This window comes from Chinchilla lanigera, unplaced genomic scaffold (genome assembly GCF_000276665.1).
Source record: "Chinchilla lanigera isolate Chin_1 unplaced genomic scaffold, ChiLan1.0 scaffold00072, whole genome shotgun sequence".
Taxonomy (NCBI): Eukaryota; Metazoa; Chordata; class Mammalia; order Rodentia; family Chinchillidae; genus Chinchilla; species Chinchilla lanigera.
In genome coordinates, this window is record NW_004955473.1 from 11,122,603 (window position 1) to 11,147,019 (window position 24,417).

At 34.7% G+C, this 24,417-nt stretch overlaps 1 protein-coding gene and 1 pseudogene across 9 annotated transcripts in view; one reads left to right on the forward strand and one right to left on the reverse strand.

The window, feature by feature from the left end:
• The window catches only part of Thoc2 (THO complex 2), a 113,634-nt gene extending 92,743 nt beyond the window's left edge, over positions 1-20,891 (forward strand). For 3 of the 9 annotated variants that reach the window (XM_013523054.1, XM_013523057.1, XM_013523058.1), the window contains 14 exons: positions 162-290; positions 651-782; positions 868-1,052; positions 1,538-1,716; positions 1,934-2,036; positions 2,862-3,292; positions 3,481-3,539; positions 4,976-5,107; positions 9,977-10,114; positions 10,450-10,519; positions 10,602-10,759; positions 12,799-12,875; positions 13,378-13,423; positions 19,360-20,891. In XM_013523054.1, coding sequence (XP_013378508.1) covers positions 162-290; positions 651-782; positions 868-1,052; positions 1,538-1,716; positions 1,934-2,036; positions 2,862-3,292; positions 3,481-3,539; positions 4,976-5,107; positions 9,977-10,114; positions 10,450-10,519; positions 10,602-10,759; positions 12,799-12,875; positions 13,378-13,405 — 1,821 coding nt within the window. In that variant the 3' untranslated portion in view covers positions 13,406-13,423; positions 19,360-20,891. The remainder of the gene's footprint in view (positions 1-161; positions 291-650; positions 783-867; positions 1,053-1,537; positions 1,717-1,933; positions 2,037-2,861; positions 3,293-3,480; positions 3,540-4,975; positions 5,108-9,976; positions 10,115-10,449; positions 10,520-10,601; positions 10,760-12,798; positions 12,876-13,377; positions 13,424-19,359) is intronic. The other 6 variants (XM_005401282.2, XM_005401283.2, XM_013523056.1 and 3 more) reach the window with 5 other exon arrangements.
• On the reverse strand, positions 17,800-24,064 carry LOC102030187 (annotated as a pseudogene).
• Between the last annotated feature and the right edge of the window lie 353 nt (positions 24,065-24,417).

Consider the following 24,417-nt stretch of genomic DNA (forward strand, 5'->3'; position numbering starts at 1 on the left):
TCCCATCCTAGTTCCTTTTTCCTTTTGAACAGTTCCTTTGCATTTCAAATTTTGACTAATTTTACCTATTTATTATGGTTTTTCTATAACATAATCTTTTAATATTTTTAACTGATTTTAACCTTCATTTCCCTGTCACAAACTTTTCTTTTTTCCTATAGGTTTTCTCTGATATAATTTACACAGTTGCAAGCTGTACTGAAAATGAAGCTAGTCGATATGGGAGATTTCTTTGTTGCATGTTAGAGACTGTGACCAGGTGGCATAGTGATAGAGCTACATATGAAAAGGTATGGCTAATAAATGTCTTTAATATTTTACCAATGTGTGTAATGACCACTTCCAGTAATCTTTATATTGTTCAGTTTTAGAAGGAAAGCTGTTCAAAATTCAGTTGTAAAATCATGTTTAAAAGCATAATTAATTCATTATTAAGAAGTGACATACTTTTTAATTCTATTTCAAACTGTCCAAGTCAGTATCATTGAATAAGCTGAAACTTTCTGCAAAAGCAACCTATCATCCAAATACAAATGATGTTTTTTCGTGGAATCATTGATCTAGTCTACTTAAGTTTAAACTCTGCGATTTTATGGGATACAACTTTTTTTTTGATACATCTTTTCACAGTGACAAACTTTTTTCCTTAGGAATGTGGAAACTATCCAGGATTCCTTACCATATTACGGGCAACTGGATTTGATGGTGGAAATAAAGCTGATCAATTAGATTATGAAAATTTTCGACACGTTGTACATAAATGGCATTACAAGTTAACGAAGGTAAAAAAAAATGGATTTTCCAAAGGTAATAATATTTTTCTCTCCATACTTGTACTTTTATAATGGATTTTTTTTTTTTTTGTAGGCATCAGTTCATTGCCTTGAAACAGGCGAATATACTCACATCAGGAATATCTTGATTGTGCTAACAAAAATACTTCCTTGGTACCCCAAAGTTTTGAATCTGGGTCAGGCTTTGGAAAGAAGAGTGCATAAAATCTGCCAAGAAGAAAAAGAGAAGAGGCCAGATCTATATGCATTGGCTATGGGGTAACAAAATTATACTTTAATGTGATTTGTGAGAATAGATGACAGAAGGATTCTGAAGACTTTAAAATGTTTTACAGTGTTGAAGTTTATCTTCTGCCTTACTTCAGGAGATTATGGGAGATTATGCGATCATGTTCCCACAGGCTGGTGAGAGTTGTCACTTCTGATTATCAACTTCCGGTCTATACTGGATGATAGCTTCAAAAGTCATATATAATATGTCATGAATGGGAGGAATTGCAATTTTATCATCATAGTTATCAGCTCTTCAAGAGCAACAGGAAGAAGTCGATTTTTAAGGATTAGTTTTATTTTTACGAAAGTAGGTAGGGCTCTCTGTAAAGACTTAATAACTTATAAAAAATAACTTTTATTCTCTGGAACCAAGTAGCTGGTGAATAACTTGCTAATTTTTTTCATTTAAACCCCATGTTTGTGCTCTTCGATTTGTGTTTGTATATTTAAACACTTTGTGCGACTTTCAGCTACTCTGGGCAGTTGAAAAGTAGAAAGTCATACATGATACCAGAAAATGAATTTCATCACAAAGACCCTCCTCCAAGGAATGCTGTTGCCAGTGTACAAAATGGGCCTGGTGGTGGGCCTTCTTCATCATCAATAGGAAGTGCATCTAAATCAGATGAGAGCAGTACTGAGGAGACTGGTATGTTTATTTGTAGAAACTTACAGTGTTCTATATCACATGACAAGCACATTGCTGGTCTTGCATTACTTCTTTATTTCCTGGGTAGGCATATGTAACTATTAAGACATAACCAGCCTGCTGATTCTTTCTATTTATCCTCTAATCATTTTGCTGTGAAATTGTAGTTTATTTATGTTTAGGCTCTTGTTAAGAGAAAATTTTATTTTTATTTCAGATAAATCAAGGGAGAGATCTCAGTGTGGTGTGAAAGCTGTTAATAAAGCTTCTAGTGCCACACCTAAAGGAAACTCAAATAATGGAAATAGTGGCTCTAGCAGGTAGGAACACTGACATTTGTTACAATTGTAAATTCTTATGTAATTGGTTTCATTAACCATGAGTGGAAGGGGGGCAGTAGTTGAGTAGTATGAAAGTCATTTATGCTGGACTTTGAAATTTTGTAGGTATTCTTATTTTAATAATGTACTTAACTATTCTAATTATGTTCTATATAGTTATGTTTTATATAACAGCTTTGTTTCCCCTGCTGAGATATTCAGGGGAAGGTAGGTGATCAAGTTTAAAACAAAACAGAACTGTGTTAGGATAGAGCTATTGCTCTAGGCGATCTGAGTGAGGCTAGTTGACGTAAGAAAAGCCCACACTAATTTACAATGGTGATCCCTCTAGCTCAGTAATTTATTTCCTCATAGTAGCACCTTTGGTTGGTTTGTGGAATATATTTTTGGTTGTCACCTTGTTATCCTCAAAGGTTATGAATGTACACAAAAAGAAACTGACATTATTTTAATCATTGATTCATTATTATTTTTTGTTTTATTTTGTTTTCAATACAGAGTCTAGCTTTGTAATCCAGGCTAGCTTTGAACTCACTATCCCAGTCTGGCCTTGAACTCAATCCTTCTGCCTCAGCCTCCTAAGTGTTCAGGTTAAAGGCAGGTGCCCCCACACCTGACTTTTACTTGTGAATTTCTTCATGAATTTTTTATTTACTGGATAAGGAAGTTATTCCTTTTTACTTGTTTTTAGGTTGTCATTTAGTTTTCTTCTAGAATTTTTGAAATCAGTAAGAAATCCTTTATGATTTTAAACATGGACTATGTTTTATAGTTGTCTTAATATTCTGTGTTTTTATTCTGAAGCAGCAAAGCTGTTAAAGAAAATGACAAAGAAAAAGGGAAAGAGAAAGAAAAAGAGAAAAAAGAAAAGACTCCAGCTACTACTCCAGAGGCCAGGGTACTTGGTAAAGATGGTAAAGAAAAGCCAAAAGAAGAGCGACCAAATAAAGATGAAAAAGCAAGAGAGACCAAGGAAAGAACACCTAAGTCTGACAAAGAGAAAGAAAAATTTAAGAAAGAAGAAAAAGCTAAAGATGAGAAATTCAAGACTGCTGTCCCCAACATAGAAGCAAAATCAACTCAAGAAAGGGAAAGAGAGAAGGAACCGTCGAGAGAAAGAGATATAGCAAAGGAAATGAAATCAAAGGAAAATGTTAAAGGAGGAGAAAAAACACCAGTTTCTGGGTCCTTGAAGTCACCTGTTCCCCGATCAGATATTGCAGAGCCTGAAAGGGGCAAGTATATCTTTGTTTATATTTGTCTGCCTTTTATCATTTTAATGTATAGTTGTTTGTTGTTCATTTTGACAAGTTACAGGGATTTTGCAGGGGGAAAGGGTAATTGTTGATAAATTTTTTCTTTTTAAATGTTTGGGAAGATTGGAAACCTACTTTATTCTGATGATTTCTTTTTGTCCTAACAGAACAAAAACGCCGCAAAATTGATACCCACCCTTCTCCATCACATTCCTCCACAGTAAAGGTTAGTATAGCCTGAGGAAGGCAGCGTCAATATTAGGCTCACCTGTTTGGAATACCAGTGTCCTGCCTTCAAGTCTTGTGCCAACTATTCACTGGAGCCACTGGAGGTTTTATATTGCATTAGAAAATGAATTTTTTCTGTATTGGTGGACTGATATTTTTTTCCTATTGAGTATTTTTATTATAAAAAAAAGTTAAAGCTTCAAGGACCTAGCACTAATTTTGTAGTGTTTCAAAGTACAAGAGAAATTTTACCCAGAAGTGCCTCACTGCTTTAAGCAGTCTTTTTTGGAGTGTAATGGTAGCTACAAGCAAATGAATCTTTTCAGCAGAATGAAGCCCATTTTTCAGCATAAATATTGAAGAATATATAGCACTGAAGACGTCCTGGATGATACAGGATAAGCAAGATACCTCTGAATTCATCAAGCTTCTTGATGAGCATCATACCGATGTGCCTTCTAAGAAGGAGTCTTGAAAGGAGTTCCATTTTAAAGTCTCCTTGCTGATCAGTTCTCCTGTAGTTGTGTATATTCAGTGAGCATGCAGCTTCTGTTGTATCTTCCCTTGGAGGTTTGTTTATACCCATTGGGTTCCCAACAAGTTGAACCTTGCGTTACGATAAAAGCAGATGTGGCATCCAATCCTACCACCCAGCAAAGAGAAACCCCAGGCATTCAACTGCAGCACAAAATCGTGGGTGTAGCCTTCTTGAAGACTCAGGGTAGCCATTCTTTGCTCCATATTTAATTTTAATTCTAAAGTCATCTAATTTCATGGAATCTTTGAATTTGCAGTACGTTGAACTTTTAAAACTGTAAGTTATTAATTCTTCATCAAGAGCACTGTGGTGGAATACCGTAATTGATTTCTTTTTCTTTATTTTTTAAATGCCTTGTGCGTGCGCGATCGCGCACGTGTGTATGTGCATGTGTGTGTGTGCATGTGTGTGTGTGTGTGTGTTATGAGATTCACCAGTCATAGGCATTTTGCAAAAAAAAGTGATTACTCTTTTATAGAATATATTTTGTTTTCTTGTAATATAATGCCACTAAGTTTTCTAGGTATAATAATACATGTATAGTTAGTTACATGAAGGTTATAAGTAAAATCTGAAACTTTCCAATTAAAAACTATGAAAGTATAAGTCAGTGTTCTTCCACAGTGAACTCCACTACTTTAAACTTCTTGTGGAGACAAAAATGCTTTGTTTTCTTAAACCTCTTAAATGAATTATAGCTTAAATGCAGAAATATAAATGATGTGGCATTGACGTTTATGGTGAAATTTTTAGCAGAATAAAGTTTTTATTTCTTTCATTGAGTACACATAATTTTTTTTAACATTACAACTCCATTACATGGTTTTGTTTTTGGTTTTTGTTATTGATATTCATATTTATAATGATAACACCGAATTTATCCTTACAAGAAGTAGCTGGTTTATTTCCAGGTTTCAGCCATACTTCCCAAAGTTCCTCTGGGTTCTGAGAACTATGCCAGCTCACCTGTCATCTCCATTCATTTTCTACAGGACAGTCTCATCGAACTCAAGGAGTCTTCAGCAAAGGTTTGAGACTTTTAAAATCATCATGCCTACGAAAACCAAAAAGTTCTTTACTTCTTTTACCCAGTGTATATACTCAACTTGGTAGATTCAGTAAGTTAGGGTCAGTGCCAAAAAATACTCGGCTTAGAATGACTTTTAAAAATTGTTATTACAAACTAAAGAAAAGATGACAATGGTCCGTTTTAGAGAGATTGTTATATAATGTGTGTAATGTGGCAACACTTCTATAATTTATCCTTGGCTTGCTGTATTATACATTCTCCTTTTATGCTTTAAAATCTGGAAATAAGTTTATGGTTTGGGGAAAAGAGTGATACTGGTTTGTTTTAGGGGAGTAGGCCTCTTTAATTTTTCAAAATAAGCCAGACTTCTCTGACTTTTTAAAAAGACAGTTCAGAAGACCAAAAAAGTACTTTGATGCAGTCACATAACTGTTTTAAAAACTGAGTCCATCTCAGTTCATTTAGTTCTTTATACTCTCTCCTCTGCTGTGGAATCTTTTTGATAGTTGTGGCATAATATCAAGAGATAAAGTTAATGTAAAGTAATCATTCCCCTGACATGTAAACACAAATTGCTGGCTGTGTTTCCATGTCGGTATTAATTCTTACCTAGTATTCTACTTTCCTGGGTATTCTACTTCTAAAAATAGTGTGTAGTTTGTGTATTGTATTACATAATTCATTTCAGTATTATAGTTGGATTGTCTATTGTTTAAGCTAGTTTGTTTTTATTATAAAATTTGTACCCTCCTTTATTTTGACTTTATACTTTCTCTTTTATCTGCTAAGTTTGATTCTTTACTGATGGACCAAATGGTATTTTGAAACATTGCTTGACATGACTGCTTTTGCTATAGTTTTACAATGAAATTTCTGTGGATTCTGGGCAAATAAGCACTAAATTTTAATAGATTAGCCATTGTGCCTGTGCCCTAAAAGTGTTGGCATTGTTTTTAGAATGTACTGTATAAATCGAAAGAGTACTGGCAATACAATGGATATTTTCTTTAAAGTTAAATTGTATTATTGGCTAAACTGAGTATGTATTGCAATTAGTAGGTCTTTATAACCGGTTTGAGATTGTACTTGTCAGTCTTAACCATCATTGGCTTTTGTGGGCTATTTTAAATTCATGGATTAATAGTCTTGTATTTATTTACTGAAACATACTTTGAAGCAGTTTGAAACCTGCTGTAAAATTAACAAGATTTTCTAATCATTGATGAAGATTCTTCCCATTTGTGAAAGCCTTTTGAAAATAAAATTCGGGATAATATATATATTTGTCTCATTTCATGCTCATAATAGTGCTGTGGCATTAAATAGGGCAGATAGTAGTACATGTCTTTTTTACAGATGAGAGGTTAAAATACTTCTTCAGCCTTGGTTAATGTATTACCTGTTAGTACCAAAATGTGAATTAAGATTTTTTGATTCTTAGCACCCATTTCAACAGTAGTCAAAGGGTTTCTAGCTCCTTTAGTGTGCTTATTTTTTAAATTATAGTGATTCATGTGAATTTTCCCACTTTTTTAGTTACAATTTTGTGAACATTAAAATTGAATAGATCTCTTCCACATACAACCAGAAAATATTGAAAATGGCATATAAATATGTGTCTCAAAATTATGTGACTTGTACCACTTTTCACATCCTTAGAGCTTAGCATGGTACCTAACAAGAAGGTTAGGTATTCAGTGAATATTTGAAATGAACTCTTAAGCATTTGGACATTAGTAAAGCATCCAAAGTACTGGTTTGTATTGTAGCTGATGTTGCTACAGTGTTGACTATTGAGTTTATGTGTTTAGAAAGTTTAATAGCATACACATGTCTTAGAATAAAATTTTTCCTGGACTTTGATTTCTAAAATTGATTGTCTATAACTTCACTGTTTCTGGGGTAGCATTTGCTTTTTAGAGGATTTAGCAGATGGTGTCTGCTTTTCTTGTTGTCCTGTCACTTGTTCATATAAAACTGTTTGCTGCATTAAGTTTGAATTCTTAGTTGTGTTTTTGCCTCTAGATTCTTTTTTATTTGCTATTTTTGCTTTCTTTGTATTCTTTTTCTTAGTACTGGAGATTGAACACAGGGCCTTCACACTGAGCTGCATACCCAGTCCTTTTAAAAGTTTGAGACTGTGTCTTGCTAAGTCCCTAAATTGCCCAGGTTGAGCTCCAATTCGTAATCCTCTGCCTCAGCTTCCTAGAATGACGGGCTTACAGGCATTCAAAACCAAGACAGCTGCTGTTTTTGCTTTCTAATTCATGGTAAAGCTTATGCATGGATTTGATTTTTCAAATGAGATTAGTGAAAGAGAGAAAAATCTTAGTATCTAAATCTTTTGTTTTAGTTCACTGTCCACCCCGGTTTTCACCTGTCATATATCTACTTTTGATTAGTTGTGTTTTGACCTAGCAATCTTAGCCAGATGCATTTGATAAAGTGTTAAAAGCGTGCTCCTCTAACCAAGTGTGTATTTTAAAAATAGGTTAAGTTCTTTTTTTGGACCATAATGATCCCAGTGTCAAGAATAAAAGCAAATCAAGGACAAAACTCGACACTGCTGTATACAAATCATTAATTTTATTTGGAATACATGAGTACTGAGTATGTACACAAGGTACTAGGAAATATATAAAAGTAGGAAAATTACTGTAGCTTTCTTACTTACTAGAAACTATTATGGGCAAAAATAGATGGCATGAAATTAATAGAAAATACCTTTTATAAAAAAGCTAAATAAATAACGAAGCTGGGTGTGGTGGTGCACACCTGTAATCCCAGCACTTGGGAGGCTGAGACAGGAGGATTGCCATGAGTTCGAGGTCAGCCTGGGATACATAGTGAGTTCAAGGCTGCACTACATAGCAAGACCCTGTCAAAAGGAAGAAAAAAAGAAAGAAAGAAAAAAAGAAAGAAAGAAAGAAACAAAACACACACGCACAAATTGGAAAGTAAGTGGTAGGGCTGAGTGATTGTTGAAGTGCTGATGGTTATTGAATTGTCTTTGTAGGCTAAATAGGATTTTAAGAGTTTAAAATAAAAGTAACGTTTTGGTGAAGAGAATTGCTAAAAAGGATAGGAGTTAGAGAGTAGTATGGCCACAGCATGGAACTCATTTGGTTGCAGTAGAGGATGTAATTGTGAAAAGATTTTGGAGAGCTTGGAATGCCTAAGCTGATGAGCATGCATTTCATTCAATCGGCTATCAGAAAATACTTTTTTGTGGGAAAAGTATTGTGGTCATAACTGTTCTTAAAAGAGTAGAAAGGAAGAGTTGAATTAAGTATATTTCTAAACAAATAATTGCTTATTTTCTATCTTGTTGAGCTTTTTGACTTTTTACATCAAGAATGAAATATTTGCTTAATGCCAGAACTAAGTCCTAGAAAATTGCTCAATTCCTTGCAATACAGAATTCAAATAGGCACAGGTAAAGACTTCATTCTTGTGGAAGGTGTGTGTCTGTATGTATGTCTGTGTGCAAACCCCTTTTTTCTTTTATTGGAAGAAAGTAAACAATACTACCTTTAGAAAAATCTTTTTTGAGCATTGCAGTAATATGTTATTGCCTTTGTCTTTATCAGTTTCATGAGTAAATTAAGGTGTGATAAACCTCATAATTAGAAAAATCTTGAAGCATCAATGTCTACTCAGCAAGAGTATCTTTTAGACAAGTACTTTATGACTGTTTATCATTCTCTTGCTCTTTGTTATTAATAAACATTTTGTCTATTTCAGTTGATCATCAACTTTTAAACATAGAGATTTTAAAGAATCCACTTCTGCATTGCTATGGCAGTATTTCTGAGCCAAGTGAATTGAAAATGTTTGGTGGTGTTAAAAATAAGTGTTTAATTCTCACACTGTGGCCTTTTTTTTTTTTTTTTCTTGTTGTTCCTTTGAATACCAAAGGATTCCTTTATGTAAAAATATTTGACTCACTATTCTGTTTACTCTTAAGGTGTATCTAGAATTGTGTAGTTATGCAATAAGTTTATATTCAGTATTCTGTTGCCTAATACTTTGTTATTAAATTCAATTTGTAACATTGTTCTAAATGCTATAACGTTAGGTATCTGATTATTTCCTGACTACTTCCTAAATATTTTCTCTTAATGGTGAATTTCCATATTTATAACTTCCATAAGTAGGATTGTGTCTTCGTTATTTCGAGTTAGAATATACTTGCTGTTTAATTGCCAGTAGACTTTTTGGCAGTTAAAAAACAAGCAGAGGACAGTGTTTGTTCATTATTTTTCCGTCTTTGAGTAGTTTAACTATCCTCAGCTGACACACTGGCTTTCTATTTAAAACCAATACTATAAATGTCAAAGTCAACTATGATTATTTGATGGAATTGGAGTGTCAAATAATCTCTGCCTATTTTACACTGAGGCAGAAAATATTTACCAGTAAAGACATGGCTTGGTTTTATTTTTACATTTTTGCTGTCACTATTGACTGGCTATTAGTGGATGGTAAGAGATTAAAAATATTCATGATTGTGCAGAGGTTTGTATTTTGTTTTTTTATAATAAAGTCCAGCCACTGTTTTTCATCTGTGGACTCTTGTAATGGTAGTAACCAGGTCTTCACAATAGCATGAAGGAGTTTGCTTCAGAAGTCGCAGTTGAGGCAGTGATATACTGGTTGAGTTTAAATAGAAATTTTTATGAGGCTATGAATTAAAGCCTTTGTATAATTTGTGTGATGCTTTTTTATTTTACCTCTTACAATACAGACAGCCGACCAGTTTTGACTTTGGGTCTAACTACCAATTGTCTTCATTTAATTAAAAACCAAAAGGTCCCAATACTGGAAAACTAAAATAATCTTTAGTAATATTGCCTTAATTTAACAGCTCTACCTTAATCATACTACTCCACCACTGTCCAAGAGTAAGGAGAGAGAAATGGACAAGAAAGATTTGGACAAGTCAAGGGAAAGATCCAGAGAAAGAGAGAAAAAAGATGAAAAGGACAGGAAAGAACGGAAAAGGGTGTGTAATGTTTTAAAACTAGTTTGGAATCCTCATTATTGTATAATGGTGTGTTTGTTGTCTTTTAAAAAATACAATTTTGTTCCATAGCAATCTGTTGTTTTGAATTTTAACTGATATTTTTATGCTCAAGTGTGTTTGCATCTTCTGGAATAATAAGGATCTTTAGTCTAGTACTCTCTACCAGCTCTGCTTTTCTTTCATACCATTTACCAAGTATGTGAAACTACTAAAGATATTCACTGAGCTAGTTGTACTTTTTCATGTAGAAAAGTAATACTTTGAAACAAAAGTGTAAACCCTTGATCAATATAGTTCACAATTCTTGATTCTAGGATCATTCAAACAATGACCGTGAAGTGCCACCGGATTTAACCAAGAGGAGGAAAGAAGAAAATGGAACAAGTAGGTAGACTTACTAATACTTTCGAAGCAATCATCAAAATGAATTAGAAAAGGCTTTCATGAATCTCTTTTGTAATTTTAGTGGGGGTTTCAAAACATAAAAGTGAAAGTCCATGTGAGTCTCCTTATCCAAATGAGAAAGACAAGGAAAAAAATAAGTCAAAATCTTCAGGCAAAGAAAAAGGCAGTGATTCATTTAAATCTGAGAAGATGGATAAAATCTCCTCTGGTGGCAAAAAGGTAAATTAGGAAAATAAATAATACACTTTTTCTTTTCAAAAAATCAAGCCTTTGAAAATTTAGCAAATATAGAAACTTTGGCTTTGTCAAATAATCTTTTGTTAACTTTATTTGGAGGTGAGAAGAGAGGCATGAGAGGAAGGTGGGCTATTGGACTGGGGAATTTAAACCAAATTAGTCCCAAATGACTGGGAGATGGGTAGAGTTAATATATTTCTGAACTTATTTTCTCTCCATACCATCCCAACCTTCTTCTTTTCTATTTATATTTCTTTGTTTTTAGTTTCTCTTTATTTGTAAGATTAAAATATGATAAGATATATTCTCCGTGACCATCACAGTATCATAAAGTCTTTATTTAAATAAGATTTTAAACATTTTTATAATATTTTATCCTAATAAACTAATTTGTTTGAAACTTAATTTGCTTTTAAGTATAAGGTATATTCTCTTACATACTAACGGATGATAGTCAAACTAAATCTCCTGTATATGCCATAACATAATAAGCAAGCAGTTACTAAATATAAAGTATTTACAAAACATTATTGCATATATTCAAAATTATGCAGTATATTTATAATTCATAAAAACAGTTGTAGAACATTAAAAGGTAAGTAGTTGTATAGTCTTTCAAAGATACATTGTTTATTTTAAATGTTTTTTTGTAAATTGAGGTTAAATTGATATAGCATAAAAAACTTTTAAAGTGTACAATTCAGTGACATTTCGCATATTTATAATATTGCAGTCATCCCTGTAGTTCCAAAATATTTTAATCACCCAAAGGGGACCTTATACGCATGAAGCAGTGACTCCCCACTTCTCCCTGCCCCTAGCCTCTGGCAACCATTAACATGTTCCTGCCTGGCTTGAACCACAGATAGTACATGCATGACTGACCCAGCAGGCAGCTTGTAGTACTAGTGGTACAGATGGTTCTAATCACTTTTATTGGTCTTTTTAGTAATAAAAATTAATAAAAAGCCACCTGGTGGGACAGTCATGAATGTACCACCAGTGGTTCAAGCCGTCTAGCAGCTAGACAAATGTATTACGGCCCTGTCGTGAAAGTGTTAATCTGCTTTCTGTCTCTGTGGATTTGCCAGTTTGTAATATTTCCTATAAATGCAATTGTACGATAATATGACCTTTTGTGTCTTTTTTCACTTTGCCTAACGTTGTTTAGATTCTTCTATGTTGTAGAATCTATCATTATTTCTTTTTATGAGTAATATTCCACTGTGTGAATATACCATTTATTTATGTGTTTGTCAGTTGATGGATTTTTAGGTTGTTTCAACTTTTCGGCTATTGTCAGTAGCCCTGCAAACATTTGTCTGCTGCTATGAAGTATTTATTTGAATATCTGTCTTTAAATCTCTTGAATATTCACCCAGGAGTGGAATTCTAGGTTTATGATAATTTTATGCTTAACTTTTTTGAGGAACTATTAAACTCTTTTCCTCCTGGCTCTACAGTTTATATTTCTACCAGAGTTGTATCAGGGTACAAATTTCTGTAAATATTCTTGTCAATATTGGTTATTTTGTTTTTTGTTGTTTTATAGCTATCCTAGTGGGTGTGAAGTGGTATCTCATTATAGTTTTGATATGCATTTCCTTAATGCCTAATGATGTTGAACTTCTTTTCATGTGCCTGTTGGCCATTTATATATCTTTGGAGAAATCTATTCAGATCCTTTGGCTACTTTAAAATTGAGTTGTCTTTTTGTTGCTCAGTTGTAAGAGTTGGTTATATAATTTAGATTACTAGATTCCTATATATGATTTGCAAATGTTTTCTTCCATTTTGTTGGCCATCTTTTCACTTTCTTGATAGTGTGTTTTTGATACAGGAAAGATTTTACTTTTGGTGGAGTCAATATATCTTTTTCTTTTGTTGCCTGTGCTTTTGATGTCATATTAAATTTTTGAAGAAAAATTATGGCTGGGGGGTGATGAAAAGGGACTTTGAGCTGATTTTTAAGAAAAATATTTGGTTTTCCCTTCCCCAACTAATTCCACCATTCCTTATAGGAATCCAGGCATGATAAAGAAAAGATAGAAAAGAAAGAGAAACGGGACAGTTCAGGAGGAAAGGAAGAAAAGAAACAATATCCTTTTCATCTTTATTAATTAACATTTTCAATCAGTGTTTTTGAAAGTTTTGATAAAATTGATGTTTGGAATTGCATCTTTGTAGTATGTGCTATAAATATTTAGGCAGTTAAATATTAATTAGCTTTAAAATGGTCTTTCTAGTTAACCTTCTCAAACATAGAAATCTGAAAGTGAGAAATTTGATATTCTTGACTTTTTAACTTCTTTGTGACTGAAATGTTTTATGCCACCAAGGGATTTATATTACCTCTGTCTGTATTGTCACCAAGAGGAAGAAAAGGAATAGAGTGCCTTGGGCTGGGGCATGATGATAGAAGGACAAATTGATGTGGCATGTCAGAAGAGTTGGTAGAGTTTGAGGCTACCAAGCTGGTCAGAGCTAAATACTGCTGTAAGCTGAAGGGATTACACTAGAAGATGGGACACTTTTCACACACAAACACACAGACCTACACACACCCGCCCCAAGTTGTTCTCCCTTAATTTGTCATCTACTCATAAGTCCTCGGACAAGCACAGATAATGAAGACTTTCAATCAAGGTGAGTGTTCTCTCACCTTTTCGTTTAAAGATGGAAACATAAAATGGGTTTGATAACATTAAAAAGCTAGATCCAATTTGCAAAATACAACTACTTCAATTTTCACCTAAGTATAATGTCTAAGTTTTTGGGTACAGATCCAAAACGAGATTTGCAGATAAATTTTAAGTTGTTTTCATTTTAACCTTGTTGAGTAGCCATACTTATTTTTTAAAGTATCAAGATGTATTTAAGAACATCTTACTTTCTGTTCATCACTCATTCCCAATTTTTCTGGGTAATTAATTACCTTTTAAAAGTGTCTGTAGTCCCGTAAGTGGTGGTAGTATTTGCATTTTATAGGTGAAATTACTGAGACTCTGAGAGGTTAGGTTGAAGAAAGTCACAAGAGATTTTATCCAGTGCATCCCATAGTCAAACCTAGGTCTTACTCGTTCGTGTTCCCTGTTCTTTTTGTCTTCTCATGACATCTGTTACCCAAGATTTTTGTAAATGTTTTGGACCTCTTTTTCTCCCGCTGCCTATGTTTTGCCAGAAAATAAGGTGTGTGTTTTTAGTTCTAGAATTTAAATATGTAACTTTGTTCTCAAGGTAATACACTCAGGCTTTATGTCATATAGAAAAAGTATTTTAACCATCTTAAATAAATCACATGTCTATCTTAGTGGACAGAGTGTTCAGAGTCTAGTATAGCCTGTTGTGAACGCTATGGCCAACTTACGAATAGTTGCTGTTTGGTGGTGTTAGGGTTACTGGTAAGACAATTTGCCACCTACATTTAGTACTTCCACAATAGACATATGTGGTTTTTGAGGTTTTTTGTTTTTGTTTTAGAGACAGGGCCTCCATCTGTAGTTTATAGGCTTTCCTTGAACTCATATGTAGCCCAGGCTGGCCTTGAACTCACTCCTGCCTCAGTCTCCCTAGTAGTGGGATTATAGACATGCATCACTACACCTGGCCAGATAGACATAGTTGCATAAAGTTGTTGACTCTTTTTTTTTATAGCTCATTTTCTTGCTTCTACTTTAGATATCATTTCTTAATGATATTAAGTGTATCTGCTGTCTAAACCTTGCCCCTAATATTATTAACTACGTCTAATCTTTCATGAAATCAGATAGATGACCACGGCTATTTACAGTTGTTCAAATTAAGAGTGAAAAATATCTGATAGCCAGTTCAGTAAAAGTGTATGGGCTTTAGGGTATGAGTTTTGTCATTTTTATTTCGGCTGCAAAGCAGCCAGATTGGTGATCACCTGATGAGTGGTGTTTTTCTGCATTTGTTATCTAAGTGTTAACGTGAAATAAACAAGAGTTATGAAAAAGTATTTAGGATTTAATAGTTTTTTTAATTAGGAAGATTGTAAAAAAATATCACCCATTATTCAATTCTAGCCAACTTCCCTGCTGTCTTCTGCAGTGAAGTATAAATTCTTAATCTTTCTTTTTTTAGCCTTCATCTTTAAATCTTTTAATTTGGCATTTTGCTTTCATGTGTTCTCTGTGTTAAAAAGGCTAACAGCTTACTAGCTTACTTCTTAAATCTTCATTAGGAGTGGGCCACCCATTGTTACTGACAACTTTCACTGTGGGTTTTTTTTGTTTTTGTTTTTTGTTTTTTTGTCTTTTTTTTGTTTGTTTGTTTGTTTGTTTTTTTTTTGGTTTTTCTCCGGTACCGGGAACTGAACCCACAACCTTGCACTTGCCAGGCAGGCGCTTTTGCCGCTGAGCTAAATTCCCAGCCCCTGTTTTTTTGTCTTTTTGAGACAGGGATTCACTATGCGGTTCAGGCTGTCTTCAAACTCACTTTGTAGCCAAAACTGGCCTTGAACTTATTGTGATTTTATAGATCTCGTTTTATTTAGTACCTAAGTATGATTCTTTTGCATGTGAAGGTTTTGCTACAGATTTCTTTGAGTTGTTTTTACACTGGCCATGAATTTGTGCTTCTGTATAACCCCTCAGGAACAAAGTCAGGAAAAAACTGGCTAGTGGCAGGTTTTTGGCTGCTGGTCTTATAACAGAGTGTCTAGATTCAGATGTCCTTTAAAAGATACATTTAGCATGTTTCCCTTGTTCAATTTTGTTGTTAACAACTGTGTACTATAGTTTTTCTTGGGAAGAGTCTTACTTTGGTGAGGCTCTGGTTGATTTTTTCATTTTCTGGTGGTCTTCTGTTTGAATTCATTTTATGGTTGGGCCACTCTGTGTTTTTTTCTCTTTTCCTTCGGAGGTCCACTCATTTCTGCTTGGTACCATTTACCTGTAGACTGCTCCTAAGTCCCCTCCCCCTCTGCCCTTTTAATTTACTTTCTGTTCCTTGGAAAGGAGCTCATCTAACGTGTATTACATTGGCATATTTAAAAGATGTCACTAATTCGAAGATTTCATTGTTGGTTTTTAGAACATTTTTAAGGGGAGTAAGTAGAAAAATGACATTGATTTGTACCTATCATCCTGATTTCAGAAACATTAAAATGATCACATCAGAATTAAGGAAATGAGGTATATAAATGTGACCCAGATTAAAATCATTCCAGTTTGTGTTGTCCTACCAGCCTCCTATTTTTGGTTGCAGACTTTTTTCTGCTTATTCTCTGCATCTTTTGTTACCGTAAAGTCTGTCCAATTTCATCTTACTTGTCCTTTAACCTCTTAAACATTACCTGTTTCTTTGTTTTTTTCTTCTACTTTCTTTTTTTGTCTTTTTGAGACAGGGTCTGGCTATGCAGTTCAGGCTGGCCTTGAACTCACTACATAGCCCAGGCTGGTCTTGAACTCACAGTGATCCTCCTGCCTCAGCCTCCCGAGTGCTGGGATTATAGGTGTGCACCACCACGCCTGGCTTTTCCTCTACTTTACTCTTTACAGATTGCTGCCTATTAAAATTGTCTGCTAGGAACTATCTGTTAGCTTTTCAATTTTAATTTGATATGGGTGGCCCTCAGCTCATACACTATACATCTGCATTTTTAGTCTATGATATTCCTATTCTAGTCCTCTATTCCAATAAGGCCTGATGTATGTAGGTTCATTTCTCAACCTCCAGTCTCATGTCTAATCTAATACTCTTACCTGCTGAATGCAAGGTTAGAAATTCTCAGTCATTGGGCAAAATGAGGCTTGTTAGGTGTACCTTTTCAGCCCCCATGCAAAGTTTAATTTTTGAGAAAAAACTTGGTTACCTATAATAATCGGAAGAATTGACAGTTTGGAATTCCCATTTCTCTTGGAGAATCAGTTTATCTGACAACATTGTGTCCTAATTTCTGCATGGCAGCAGTCAGACCTGCCTAGGTGCAGCCCTCCTTAGAGTGAGGCTGTCCCCTGTCCTGTAAAACAGTTCACCTCAATAGATTTTCCCACTCAGCTCACTTGTTTTCATTACATCCCTGGCCCCTATACACATCTGACAGTGTAATTCTTGCTCTAAGCTCTTTTATTATTTTCAGTTCTATTTACAAACTGAACTCTTAAGTGCTCATAGATTTCTTATTTTAGGAACACATGGCCATTCTGGGGCCTATTTCTGGATGGTGGTAATGTGTACTGGGATAGGGAGTATTTAAATTTCTTTCTCCTTAGCTAGCCATTGCTTACCTGTGAATTTGCTGGAGTCACTGGATCCCATGTATGTATGAGTATGTTACATATCTGCCTCCCTGGATTGTGATTTTGCAATAACTGTATCCCTGACTGCTAATCAAAGAATCAAGAGATTTTATTTTCTGGGATATTTTAGATGCTGTATTACCTATAGCTAAAGAGCAGTGTACAGAGGTAGCAAATGTTTTGGAGATCAGTGTAAACTTGATGAAGGGCAACTTTTAAAAAAATTGTCATTTAAAGAAAGTTCATTTAACGTAAACCATGCTGATTAAAAAGTTGTTTCATATGTTGTAACATTTTTTGAGGCCAGACTTACTATGTTTTCATTTTGGTCTGTATGTTCTAGTCATTAAATGTGTGATGACTCTTCTTAAGAGATTGAAATGATAGATACAGACCATCCTTCTCTTTATTATCTTTTATACTCCTTCAAACATATGGAGTGTGAGTTCTGTGAATTGATACTTATAGCTACCAATCATTTGAGGCCAGGAAGAGTTTTTTGTTTCCTTCTTCTTTCTCTTAATGTAAACCAAATATTCATTACGATGCTATTTTCTTTTTTTCAATCGACATAAGGATAGGTTAAAAAGCTATGCCACATATACCACTCAATGTGACTATCTTCTGCATACATATTTATGTTGAGAGGCATCCCCGGATAAAATTAAGATTCACCTCACAGAGTGTGGTGGTGCACGCCTGTAATCCTAGCACTTGGGAGGTTGAGGCAGAAGGATTGTCATAAGTTCAAGACCAACCTGGGGCAGCATAGTGAGTTCAAGGCCAGCCTGAACTACATAGCAAAACCCTGTCTCAAAAAAAAAAAATTAAGATTTACCTCAACAGAGTCTCAGTTTTTAACATTACATTTTACTCACATGGAGCATCTCAGGTACTGTGTTTGCTAAAAGAATTCCTAGGCTGTAATACAAGGGCAAATGAAAGTGTAAAGTGGAATTAGGATGGTTGTCCCTATCTTTCTCTTCATAATTTGTTTCTTCCTTATGTTTATGTGATGTCTTTAAAGTGTCAGTTTCATCCTTATACACCATTGTGTGTGTGTGCATGTGCGTGTGTGCGCACGCGCGCGCATGTGTGTGTAGAGGAGGGGGGGAATACTAAGAGCATGAAATCCTGACAATTTCAAACATTAGTAAAGATGTAGGAACACATAATTCTGGGATACTTCCTTTGAGGTAAAGACACTTAACCATAAGTAAGCTATTTTTTTGGTGGGCTTGTATTTTATAGTTGTTAATTTTTTATTGTCATCTAAAAGGCTATTTTAAGCAGAATCTATAAACTACCGAAACATTTTGTAGGACTTTTTTGGTAAATATGACCATGAAGTTAGAAAACGTATGTATAAAGGCATACCTCTCATAAAAAGGCTGAGTTTATGTTTGCCTTTTTAAAAATACTTTAATCACCACCCTAGCTTATTTCTCCAAGCCACCTTTTCAGAAAAGACTTGCCTTTTGCCATCATAGCTCAAGTCAGCTACCTCAACTCTATGAGGACACTTTGTACATAGTGTTCTGATGCTGTAACAAAGAGGAAGGTATATTGGAAAATAGACAAATGGCCTGTTTTGGGTTAGAAGTAAAACTTAGGAGATCTAGATAATGACCAATACAAAATAATGCTTACAAATATAATTTTGTCTCAGCAGGGTGGAGGCTACCTTTTATTTGCATGTGTCCTACAAATATGCTATTATCAGTACAGTTCATAGCACCAACAGAGTAGAGATGCCTGTGATGGAAGACAGCAAACTGTGAACTGAGATTGAAGTAGACAGTGCTATTGAGAAACATCAACAATATTAGATTAGAAAAAGATCTCTGTGATCCCCTTGCATTTAGAACCTGTGCTTTTTTATTTGTGATTGTTAAAGAGACATGCATATTTTTAAAATTTAGTAAGAAAACAGTTGGAAGAATGTTACAGGTAATGTGGTATTAACTCGTTATTAATGAGAAGAAACTATTACTCTTAAGATGTCCCAAAAGCTGAATTTGACATTCCCTCACTATGTGATTTTCTTTTTTTTTTTACTTGAAAAAAAATGTCATTTTATTTGTACACTTAAAAAGTTGTACATAGAAATTTGTAAAAGAGTTCTGTAAAACTGAAAGAACTGTCAGGGAAAGGGAGGGTGAAAGTGACTTGGAAGTTCACTGAACTCAGGGAGAGTTTGCAAGTTTTTAATTCCAACACTTGAGCATTATTTTATGATATTCTCTGGACACTGCTGAGAGACTGACATCTAGTATCATCTTTCCACTTGCTCTTGTGCTTGCTGATTTGTCATTCCAGGGTGTGGACAGACCCCTAAGCTGAAGGTCTCCCAGAGGAGGATGCCAAAGCTACATGCGTCATTCTCAGAACGATATCTCCCATAATTAAGAGCTTCTGGTGCTGTCCATTTAATGGGAATCTGCTTTAAGTCAGAAGATGAATATATACTACCATCCTCTTGACGAGACATTCCAAAGTCACTGATTTTTGGGACATTATTTTCACCTCCAGGCAGTTTCTAGCAGCAAAGTCCCTGTGCATACAGTTTTTACTCAAGATACTCCATGCAGAAGCAGCATCTAATGAAAATTTCACTAACTGAGTTTTAGTTTATCCTTCTTTCTCAGGAAGGAGAGGAAATCACCTCCTGGAACCAGTTCCTTAATGATGTAGATAGGCTGTCTTTGTGTGTGAACTATAAGTTTTACAACATTGGGATGATTATGTTGCTTGAGGATTTTTGTCTTCTTGTAAAATTTTGATTTCAGTTCTGGGGAAATATCTTTACTTGTTTTAACAGCAACAGAGTTTTATTCTTTAATATGCACTTAATCATGTCATCAATATTTCCCTTGCCCAATAATTCTCCTACTGTGACATCTTGATGATTGAGAATGTGTTTCTTATTCTAGTTATGGTCATACAGATACCATGATGTTCTTTATTAGAACATCACTTTTTTTCAATTTAAAAAATTGAGATAAATTCACTTTTAAAGTGTGCAATTCAGTGGTTTTAGTATAGTCACTATGCTGTGCAGTCATCACCACTGTCTAATTTCAGAACATTTTTCTTACCTTAAAAAGAAGGCCCACATGTGTTAGCAGTTACTCTTGATTCTCCCCTTCTCCCACTCCCTGGAAACCACTAATGTACTTTATGTCTATGGATTTGCGTATTTTGGACATTTCATATGAATGGAATCATGCAATATTGTGGCCTTTTGTATCTGGGTTCTTTCAGTTAGCATCATGTTTTCAAGATTCATCCATGTTGTAGCATGTATCTGTACTCCATTCCTTTTTATGGCTAATAATATTCCATTGTATGAATGTGTATCATATTTTTTTTATGCATTGATCAGTTAATGGACAGGAATAATGACTTTTTAAGTATTAAAACTGTAAGTTCAAAATCAGTATATCCATAATTATTGATAATGTCAAGATTATACATGATATGAACAGAATGCTGTGTAGAAATGATATGTAAATTATTTGTCAGCATTTCATGCAAGTGTGATTATTTTCTAAGATCCCTTCTAGCCCTGGTTTTATGAAATATGTGAATGTAGTATTTTCATCAATAAAGATTAATGCGTTGAGCATTAGTTTAAAATTTGACAACAATGTTAGGCAGATATGAAGTTATTTGCCACATGTTGTAATGATCATGTTTTGAATTATTTCAATATGCAGTATTTGAAAAATGTCAATACATAAAGGAAATGAATATAATTGAGTCAATATATTTTTAAAGCAATTTTTATAATTTAGCAGATATTGCATCTTAATATAAGTCACTATTAAAATTGTCCTTGTGAAAAATGATGTCATTTTCTTTTTTTGTTGTTTTGTTGGTCATGTAAGATAGGCTCCTTTTCTTTGCTACGTGTTTTGTTTATTTTTGATAAACTATTGCTTGCCCCTGTGGAATGTTTTACTTGTTGCTATCCCTACTCCCATGTTCAGTTCAAGTCATTATGTGCTTATCGTAATGGTTTCTAAGAGTGGACAATAAGACACACACAACCATTTCATCCTTTTCTGGGGATTTCATTCAAGCCTTTGCTTTAACAAAACTCACTGACTTTTCTTTCTTAATGCTTCCTTCTTTTCTTCCTCTTCTGCTTCCTTGCTACCTCTCCTCCCTTTTTCTGTCCTTTTCCCTCTTCCTCTCTTCTTTCCTTCCTCCTTTGACCTCCATCCCCTCCCTTGCTCCCTCTCTCCTTCTCTCCTTCTCTCCTTCCCATTTTCCCTCCTTCCCACATTCTTTCCTTATCTATCAATATAATCACTTTGTTTCTTTCAGATGAGATTGAAATGAAATTGTGCTGCTGTGACCAGAAATTTATTTTCCTGAGTAGATTGCTGAGAAGTATGAATGAAGAGGGCCCATTTTCATCTCCTTAAATTATTCAGTTATCTGCTTTATTGCTCCATGCAGAAAACCTAAAATTGTTGAGTTGTGCATTACTGTATTTTAACTTGTTGCATAATTTCTATGTGTTTATTTTCAGTAACGGCTGAAAGTGTTTATTGTTCCATGTTTTTAGCACAGTGTGCTGCATACACATCCAACAAGCAACCATGGTTACATATGTACAGAGTTTCGCTTTTGGTTGACTAAATATTGCCTGGGCGTAGCCGCTCCCAACCTGAAATGCTTCCTTTTTACTGTTTGAGACTGAAAATAAACAAATATTGAACCATTTTGGATTTACCTCATTTTGAAACTGTTTTAATTTATTATTTAGCCTGTTTTTAATATTAATCATTAACAACAAAATGGAAAAAGTATGTTATGAAATGCCTAGCAATCCTTTTATATACATGTACAACATTAAAGTCTGTTTAAAAAAGAAAAAGATACCAGCGCTCACTCATCCCTTGCCATTTTCTCTTGTAATTGCATAAGTCTGGGTGGGGATTATCAAAAGCTAATTGTTTTAATTTGACAGCTGCAGGAGCTTTGTATTGCTGAATTTTCGTCTGTGAGAGATTCACAGTGGCATTTTTAAAAGAGAATTTTTTTAATCAAATGAATTCTACCAGTGTAACCCTTTTTCTAAATAAACAATAGTTTTCTCAAATGATTGTATATCATTGTGTGTATTGTTGGTTATTTAGAATAACTTAGCAAAGGTACTTGAGTAAACTTTCTAGCCTATCTCCATTTTGTCATCTGTGGGCCACATTACTGTGAAATAACATACCCAATAATATGAAGCATTTCATTTGATTATATCTGCACTAGGAGGAAGCATTGAGCTGAAAACATGCCTAGAATTATTCATTCAGTCTTTATGAGAAACAATTATGCCTATGGAAATCAATCTTTAGAGATAAAAAAGAGATACATACATTCTTAAAGGATCAGTCAAGAAATACTGAGCCTATCTTAGAATCAGCCAAGGAGTGTAAATTTTGATGCCCCTTTTCAGGTATTGTAATTTGCGGAAGATGCATAGCATAATTATTTGTGGGAGAGTGAAGTATTCGCTCAGTGTGAAAACCCACGCTGTACCTGGTATAAAAATATTTCATTAAAGTTATTTTCAATTAAGACAAAGTAACTGTAATTCACCTTGAAATCATTTATCTGAAGCATATTAGGGAAGAGCTTGCCATTTATGTTGCATTCACATTTTAAAGATCCATTTGTTGGGTACTAACTACTCATAGCATCAGTACCCCTTTCCTTGTTCTTCAGGTATTGAATACAGGTAATCTTTGCTTGTGTCCTTGCTGAAATTACATTGATGATAGAAAATAGTAACTTTTGGATTTAAGTGTGCAAAAATAATTTATGTTGAAGGTACGAAATCTATATAGTGATAGCTATTTCTGAACATTGTTTTATATACGGTGAAGTGTAAGACCCAACTCCTGTCTAATGTGACCTGCAAAATAAAGGCCAAAGGAGTGCTAAAGCTTTTTCTGTACAAAGCCAGATAGTAAATATTTTGATACTCTGTGGGCCTTATGGTCTTGCTGCAACTTCTGAGCTCTGTCATTCTATAATAAAGGTAGTAAATTGTAGTACATGAGTGAGCATGGCTGAGTTCCAGAAGAACTTTATTTACACAAAGAGGTGGAAGCTTGGACTTGGGCTGTAGGCTGTAGTTTGGCAACTCCTGCTATAGAGTGGTGTCCCATAATAAATGTCAGCGTTGTATGTGGCAAACATGGACTTAAAAAATAATGCAAATGGGGAAGGTGCGTGTAGAGACAGAAGGAAGTGGGCAGGAAGGGTAAGGGAAGTAAAGAACCAAGATGCTAGGTGTGTGTACCTGCTCCCTGAGATGAACGTAAACTTCATGTAATGCAAACATGTACTAATAAAATTTTAAAAATACTTGAGTTGCCTGCTGGGCATGGTGGCACATTCCTGTAGTTTTAGCAGTCTAGGAGACTGAGGCAGGAGGACTGTTAAGTTCAAGCCCAGCCTGGGCAATTTAGGGACCTAGTGAGACCCTGTTTCAGAATAAAAAATAAAAAGGGTTGGGGATATAGCTAGGTCCGAAGTACCTGGGTTCAATCTCTAGGACTACAAAAAAATTAAGTAAATTGGTAAAATTTTTTAAAAATTGCTTGTTATGCATCAGAGATACACCATGAACAAAAAAAGGCTTTGCCCTCATGGAGCTTTCATTCTCTTCAGTGGAGGCAGACAGTGAATACAATGTTAGATGCAGAGGATGTGGCCTGAGGAAAAATAAACCTAGGTAAGGGGGCTGGGTGAGGCAGGGCTTACTACTTTTCATGCAGAGTGATTATGGGGTGAAGATAAAACAGGACATTTTGAGGCAGTTATCACAGTGAATATTTTTAATACCAAGTAATATGAGCAGGAGATAGCCTTGATTTCCAACCCATCTTTGGAACTCTTACATGAAAATCGGGTGCAGTGCAGAATCTCTGAGTTCTAGTGTGTGGCGCCTGGGCTTGCCACTTTCCAGAAAGGAGTTCTTAATTTTAGGTTCATTGGTGAGGTTGGGCATATTGATCTACCTCTTTCCTCTCAAATGGATATAAGTTTGTAATAAGGTGCACTTCTCTGGATCTATAGCTTTTACTTGATTTTCAGAAAGACTTCAGGTGGCAAGTCGTAACCTCCCCCAGTCATGTTCTAAGCAAGTCTAAACCTTTATGATAACCCTGACGATTTGGAGCTGGTGAAAGCTGTTTGAAGACAGTTGCTTGTCTCTCTACCTTGGGTTAAATGACAGGAATGAGCAACTTTCTTTGCCTTGGCAAGTAATTACTTACTGGAAAGTAACTAACCAATGATAGAGGGCTGTTTTTTATTTTGAGGTCCTAGAGCTTTATTTAAACAATTATGTTTTATGTCTGT